The 7,571-nt window shown below is 56.3% G+C and overlaps 1 protein-coding gene across 2 annotated transcripts; it reads right to left on the minus strand.

The window, feature by feature from the left end:
• Positions 1-243: 243 nt before the first annotated feature.
• TCEA3 (transcription elongation factor A3) lies at positions 244-7,036 on the minus strand. Of its 2 annotated transcripts, XM_063177587.1 has the most exons (14): positions 6,775-7,034; positions 5,271-5,333; positions 5,063-5,168; positions 4,584-4,749; positions 4,264-4,332; positions 3,992-4,060; positions 3,792-3,866; positions 3,440-3,517; positions 3,187-3,341; positions 2,833-2,894; positions 1,813-1,962; positions 1,145-1,291; positions 996-1,067; positions 244-858 (listed from the first exon to the last, which is right to left on the minus strand). In XM_063177587.1, the coding sequence occupies exons 1-14, from the start codon at positions 6,841-6,843 to the stop codon at positions 850-852; spliced, it is 1,290 nt and encodes a 429-aa protein (XP_063033657.1). In that variant the 5' UTR covers positions 6,844-7,034; the 3' UTR covers positions 244-849. The 2 variants fall into 2 exon arrangements, with proteins under 2 accessions (XP_063033657.1, XP_063033656.1); XM_063177586.1 differs by lacking the exon at positions 244-858 and having other exon boundaries at positions 948-1,067; positions 6,775-7,036.
• Positions 7,037-7,571: the final 535 nt, after the last annotated feature.

Consider the following 7,571-nt stretch of genomic DNA (forward strand, 5'->3'; position numbering starts at 1 on the left):
AACACAGAGGGTTTAGCACCCAAGTCTGGGTACAAATGCCACGGCCTGTGAAAAAATTCACACCTCAGGCCAAGATTTAAAAATTAATGATCGGTTAATTAACAGCTTCACTGTCCTTCTCTGCTCTCACACTCTGGCTCACACAAGCATGGGAGCAGCACCCTCCACGACCCTGAGGCTCAAGCTGGAGAGCTATAAACTCGAGACAGACATTCCAAACCAATATTAAGAAACAGTCAATGCTGCAGAGATAGTTCACACCTTTATTACTCTGGCTGGAAGGGTTCTTCCTTGCTCCTCTCCCTGCCATCCTTCCTTCTTTCCTGGGCCATGGTGCCTTCAAGCCAGGATGGATGGTCCATTTGTCAAAGAGCAGAGGGGCACAGTGGCATCCCAACAGCATCTGGACATGCTGCACCCACCCTGTCCCCTCCATGTCTCTCCCCTCCCTCTGTGTGCACTTAGGTGAGGAAGAAGGTGTTTGGGTTATGACCTGGCCCTCTGCCACCCTCAGCTCCCAGGCACAGCCCCATGTCCACGGAACAATGTCTCTCCTGCCCCCAAACCAGGAATGAGTCTGTTTCCAGTGGGATCCCAGCACACGCCAATCAAAGGGCAGGAATTTGCAGGGAAGAACCATTGAATTCACAGGGACCTTCTTGAGTGAACTTGACATTGCCGGAGGCCAGGTTCCCCAGGATGTTTGAAGGAGCCCAGTGCAAGGGTACAAAGAGCTGGTGCTTAGGGACTGGGGTCACCCTGATCCCTCCTCCCTAACCCAGCTGCCCAATGTGGTGTCACAGCATCTTGTCTTGCACCATGTTCCCTCCAGCCCAATCGCCAGCCACATCAGCAGAACTGCAGGAGAAGCAGAGCCCAGGACAGGTGATAAGCCCTCAGCCAGCACCCAAAGCACCCCTTCAGGGGGCTCTGCTACCCCTGAAGGCTAGGAAAGGGGTGGGTTACCCAGAGCCTCTCCCCAGATGGTCACAGACCTTCCAGCGGTTCCCACACTCGTTGCACAGCACAAACGTTGTCATGGGCTCATCGGCGCTGCGCGTCTGTACCTGGGGTGGAGCAGCACTGCCTCAGTGAGACCCTTACAGCCCCCCCGAGGCAAGCTCCCCTGCAGACCAGGCCTGACCTGGTTGTACGTGCAGTTCTTCTTCTTGCATTTGCCACACTGGAAGAGGTCGGTGACGGTGCCGCCTGTCTTGGCCATCTGGTGCTCCCGGATGGCCTCCTGGGTCATGGCACTCCGCAGCTTCTTCAGCTCATCACTGGCCATCTCCTGCCACCAGCATTGGCCCACATGGGTCAGTGTGGCCATGGCTCTGCTCACATCCAAGTACCACAGTCCAACACCTTCCCCATCCTCTCCCAAAACAGGATTAATCCTGCTGTCTGTGCATGCTGGAGGGCTTAAACCCATACTGATGAAAAAATCATCCCATCTTCAAACTAAAACTGCTGTCTGCAGGGATCTGTCTCCCCACAGGGGAAACTGGGCATCCGAGGAGCCTGATTTGTGGACTGTGGCTGAAGAGGACAAATGGGGACACTCCAGCCTGATTCCTGCCAGTGAGACATCCCACAGCCAGATCTGTGTTAGGCTGGAGGTCTGCAGGGCTTTAAGGGGACCTAGCAGTGCCAGCTTTCTCCTAATGCTCCCCATGTCTCATTCAGCACTGGAGTGGGACAGGGATGTGCTGGGACATCCCCACTGTGGACAGCAGCAAGCCAAGACCCAGCACTTGGGCACCACAGAGGAAGAGATCCAGGGGCATCAGCCCCATGCACCCCAGTGCCCACCTCAGCAGTCATGCGGGCGATGAGGCTGGGCTCGATGGCCCCGCACAGCACATTCCTGCGCAGCCCAGGGTTCTTGGGGTCCTTCAGGTTGCTGATCCTGCTCCGCACCCGGTTGCGATACTTCATGTCTGTGCTCTTCAGCTCCTGGAAGATATGTGGGGTCCGTCAAAGAATCAACACAGGGAGATGGGGAATGCCAGCTTGGTGCTGCTGTCACCAGGGCCAATGGTCACGTGGAGGTGGCTGATCTCAGTGGGGCTTTCCTCCCTGCGGGAAGTGTCCCATCCTTGGCTTTAAGAGGACGAAGCACAGCTTCAGATGTGGGGAGGAAAATGACTTTCCACTACCTTGGAATGTCTAACATCCAGGCAAGGCTATGGGGTACAGGGACTATCACCAAGCCCTGTGCTGGGACAAAAGCTCATGGTGCAGAGGACTCTGTCTACTCCCTCCTCCCAAAGAATATGAGTATGGACGGGTTGGTGTAGCAGCTTTGGGCACAGAGTCTGGGAGGCACCAAAAAGGGCACCCAGGAGGTGAACCACCCTGGAGTTGGTCCTGGTCTCAGTGGGCTGCCAAGAGAACCCCAAGCCTTGAGTTGGCAGTGGGCAGAGGTGGCTCCATCCCTTCCAGCATGGCACAGCCTGGACACTGTGACAGACTGGTTCTAGCAGGAGACACAGGCACCTACAGCAGGCTCATGGGAAAAGCTTTGGCTGGGTTTGGATTTATTTCCCCAGGGATGAAGGCAGGCCCCTGACCAGAGGGGACTGGGGAGGACACACAGACCCCTGGACAAAGGCATGTGCTCAGAAGCTTTGCTCAGCATCAGCTTCAGCCTTAGCCTCAGCGTCCTCTCACTGAGGTCTGGGCTCCCTCTGCAGGCAACGAGCAAGGCAGAGTCTGTCACCCTCTGTCCTTGTCCCTGTCACCCTCTGTCCTGTCTCCAGCAGCACTCTTGAGCCCACGTACACCCCCCCCCCCAGCAGGTGAAGCCTGGGGACCCCTAGGCTCCCAAAGGATATGGTCTTCAATCTCCGATGCCATCTTCTCGCAGTTAACACCGAACTCCTTGTAGTCGTCTAAAGGGTAGAGAGGTTAAGGGGTGACTTTCAGGTGTGAAACCAGCCACAGGTCTCACTGTACCTCCCCCAGAAAATCTCACCTCTCCCCCAGTACTTGCCCCAGACCCTCTATCTCTAAAATACCTAGTTTTACCCATCTTGAACCTTACCAAGATGCATCCTCACATCCAACCCCCTTATCAGAGACCCTACCAACCTTTTCTTTCCTTTGGGGCTGAATGCTCCTATTTGGACTGTCCCATAGGAGAAATAGCCCAGTGTAGGGTCCAGCACCCCCAGAACTTCTCACCGTCCATGTGCAGTGCAGCCGTCAACATCTCAATGCACTTGTCCCGCACCGAGTCCCCTGTGAGGTAGCAGGGGGCCAGGAAGCAGGGGCTGGCAGAGAAGGAGGGGCTGCTGGGCATTCGCGGCACCTCAGGCTTGGCCTTGCTGCTGTTGGCTCTGCAGGGGCACATGGAGGGGCACGGGCAGGTGGCAGGGTCCTGGTACAGCTGCAGGGACCTGCCAGGGTCCTTGGAAGTGGAGTGGGTCTCTCTTACCTTTCCTCCTTGCTGTCACTGGAGTTTCTCTGGGAGCTGGTGGGAGCTGGAGAGAGGCTGGTGCCCACAGAGGCTCTCCTGGGAGTGGCATGAAACAGGACAGTGGGGATGACACCAGAGATGGGGCAGGCAGGACAGGGGCAGGGACTGGTGGCAGGACCTCAGGCATCAGTACATCGATGAGAGCGCTCGCTCGGAAGCCAACAGGAATCTCCATTTGCTCCTCCCAGGAAATGTCTCAGTGCTGTGGCAGGATCAGGGCTCCCAGCCACTTCTCACCCCCTCCATGTTCTCCATGTTCATGGAGACCCTAAAAGCATCCCCAGGCTGCCCAGGGACACCCTCTCCTTACCTCTCCCCTGACAGTCTCTTCTGTGTGGAGGAAGAGGAGGAGACAGTTGAGGACCTGGAGTCAGCAGAGGCTCTCCTGGCAGGACAAGCCCCATGTCAGAGGGCAGTAGCTGGGACAAGTGATGGGTCCACACCCCAAGCACAACCCAGTGAGGGGCCAGGGTCTTGCCTCTCCCATCCTCATGCAGCCCCAGGACCCACCTCTCTTTCTTGCCATCCAGAGGTGATTTCTTGGAGGATGCAGTGGGGCTCCTGCCATCACTGGACTCTCTTCACCACGGCCCAAAGGAAGGGAGAGAAGCTCTCAGCAAACCCAGCATACTCTGGCAACCTGTGAGCTGGATCCTGTCCATCTGCATCCCCCATCCCTGAACCCCCCCCGCCCCCCCCCCAGGCTGCCAGCAAAGCCTCCTCTGGGTTGGCAGTGCCTGGCAGAGCCTGGCGTGAGGGTCGGGGCATCCTTCAGCAGGTACCTCTCTGGGCTGGAATCAGCAGAGTGGCCCTGGGTGGTGGCGGCAAGGGAGTCACACTTGCTGGGCTTCCTAGAGATAAGAGAGAGCACGGGTCAGATAAGCACTGTCCAAAATGACCTAGTTATAGAGAAGGGAAAATAGAAAATATCCACTTCTCCCTCCTCCAAAATCACCCCTGGTGCTGTCTCAGAGGCAGTTTGGTCTCCAGAGGTGCTGCCAGCATCCATGGGTAGGCAGAGATGGATAAACTCCTAAAGACCAAGCAGAGGGTGGTCTTATATTGGCCCTGGTGTCCCCCAACAGCAGGCAGGAGTCCTAACCTCTCCTTGTACTTCTCCCTGTGCTTCTCAGCTGTATTCTTGCTGTGCTTCACCCCTTCACTGGGGCAGCTGGAAACATCCAGCTCCTTCTTCTTCTCCTTGTCTCCATCTGTGTCCTTCTCCTTCTTCTTATCTGCATACTTCTCTTTTTTTGTGGTGGTGGACTCTGTGGGAAGGATTTGGGCGTCACAGTCACAGCCCAAACCAGCATAGGGCACCTGCAGAGTTGCATCCTGAGGTGGGGAATGATTGTGGAGATGCTCAGCCCTTGGTGGGGCACGCATTGATTTACACCACTCTATCCCAGAGTGAAAACAAGCCTTTGGAAAATCTGAGTTACAGGTTATAGGAGCCTGCATGTCCTGGCTCTGGACTGATTCCACTCCATCCCCCCAGAAAGCATTGGGGCTTGAGGTGCAGGGATGGCTCAGGGAGGATTGAGATTTGGGGGGTTCTCGTCTCCCTCCAGCATCGCTCACCCAGAAGCCGCTTCCAGTTTTTGATGAGGATTTTGGCTGAGGCCACCACCTCTTCATCTGAGCAGTGTTTCCGCACTGAGTTCACAGCCACTCCAATCCGTGTGGTCTGGGGACACACACCGGGAACACATCCTTAGGGATGCGGTGGCTGGCACAAGGCACAGGACAAGCTACCCCATGGGGTGTCCCCCCACCCAAACCCCCTCACCTGGAGTAGTTGGATGGTCATGGTGTAGCCAGTAAGAGACTTGAGCAGATCCAGTGCCCCTTCCTACAGCAGGGAGAAGCCACAGGAGCCCTTGAGGAGGCACCAGGCAGCACCAGAAAGGGCATGACAGGACAACCCAAAGCAGCCCTGGGCAGCTCCCTGGGATTGCCTGACCTCTCACACCGATAGAAAAGTCCCACACCCAAATCCTCCTGGATCATCCCAGCCCCAGGTCACATCTCCAGCTGGATAGCATGAGCTTTTCTTAAAACTTGGGAAAACCCCCATCTGCAAGAAAAATCTGGGCTGGTGGGACTTAGGGACAGCTGGGGGATTTCCCAATGTCCCCTGCTCAGGGGTGTGAAGGTCCATGGGACACATCCTGGTACCCTGCAGTGGCAGCTGAGATAACGATAGTCCAGAACAGAGCCTTCCTCCTCCTCACTGTCTTTCTCCTCCTCCTCATCCTTGGTATTTTTGGAGCCCCAGCAGCAGACACCAGCTCCCAGGTATCCCCCTCCAGGGACACTGTTCCCTGGAGTCCCACCAGGAGGGGCTGGATCAGATCCCCCCAGTTTGAGGGGTGCAGGGACATTCCTGTGTTGTAGGTGGACCCTGGCTCTGTCCCATCCCAAAGTGTAGCAAGAGAAGTATGGAACACCCCTGTCCCTTGACCCCTGGGTAATTCCTGGCACCAAGCAGAGCCACGGGATGTGGTTTGATACCAAGCGTTGGCATCCCAAAAAGCCACCAGATCCATGGAGACGGCAGTGCTGCCCCCCCAGCCAGGAGCCTGCACCTTGTCAGGGCAAAGGCCAGTGGAAACAGTCAAATATTAACTCTGAGAGCTGGGCTTGGCACATGTAACAGGCTCACCAGGATCCTCACTTGGCACAAGGGTGGCAGGGCTGGATCGTGGCTTCCCCAGAGCACAACCACCCAGGAAACAGCGTCTGACCCCTTCCCCTCTCTTTGCATACTTGTGCAACAGGCAGGGCTGTACCCGAGGGTGTTATATCCCCCAGCCCAGAGCTTTTCCTTGCCTGTACACGAGCCTCTGGCCCTGGCACTGATCAGGTGTTGGTGCACAGGCTGGGGGCCAAACACCTGTCGCCCACAGTCCGGCACTGCCAAGCAGTGTCAAGAGCTGCCACCCATGGGACAAACACCCCTTTCCCCCAAATCCCAGTGTCTGGGAGCAATGGGGCACAGGAGAGCGCCAAATTAGAGGCAAAATTAAATCCCATGGGTGTTGACTATGATGTCCTGAGGCTGGGCTTGGGTGACACAGGCAGCACCCCTTAAACTCACTCAGCACCTCCAGGGAAAATGTGAGGGCTGTAAAAAGCAACGCCCCCCCTCCCTGTCCTTTCCCAAGCCACACAACATTTAAACATGCATGTAAACAAGCACGTGTGTAAATAAGCATGTGTGTAAATATGTACACGTGTAAATTTGTATGTTTAAATATGCGCACATGCCCCGAGGAGCTCAGCCACCTTACCGTGCTTTTCCTGGCCACCATCTTATCCAATTTTTTGGCAATCCGGACCAGCTCCTCAGCGGGCCCCATGGCGGGGGCTCCAGCGGAGCAGGACACTGGCTGTGGACACAGCTGGGCACTGCTGACATGGGGTCCTGGGCAGCGGGGTGGGAGGGAGCAGAGAGGAGGGGAAAAGGGGGAAAGGGACAGGAAGGGAAGAGAAGGGAAGGGAGAGAAAGCAGAAAGGAGGTGGGGCTGTCCCGGCCAGTTATAAACTCCTGCCAGGAAAGCAAAATAGCACGGGGGAGGGCTAAATATAGTCGAGAGCCACGGCTGCAGGAGCGGAGGAGGCGCGCCCTGGGGCGCTCGCGGCCGTGGGGAGCCCGGGCAGGCACAGGGCCCGGGATGGGGCTTGGCCATCGGCATGGCTGAGGTAGGGAATCCTCAGGGGCACGGGTACAGTGTGCCGCAGGCGCTGTTTTTCCCAAAGCTGATCCAGCAGCAAGAGCCCTGGGGGAATAATCTTTATACTCCATGCATTGGAATGTTCCAATATATGTGGAATTCCACTATACAGGAATAGTTCTTATACTGGAGTACTCCACATATTGGAGTATTTTGGTACTGAGAATACCCCATCCCTGGAAATGTCCAAGGTCAGGATGGACAGGCTTGGAGCAACCTGCCTGGTCTAGAGGAAGGTGTCCCCCCTACACTGGGGTGGACGGAACGATCTTTAAGGCCCCTTCCAACATTCCGTGATTGTGCGACGACAAATGACATGCTGCAGTCTTTGAAGCACAGCATAGGTGGTGCGC

The sequence above is a fragment of the Melospiza melodia genome, chromosome 27 (genome assembly GCF_035770615.1).
Source record: "Melospiza melodia melodia isolate bMelMel2 chromosome 27, bMelMel2.pri, whole genome shotgun sequence".
Lineage (NCBI taxonomy): Eukaryota > Metazoa > Chordata > Aves > Passeriformes > Passerellidae > Melospiza > Melospiza melodia.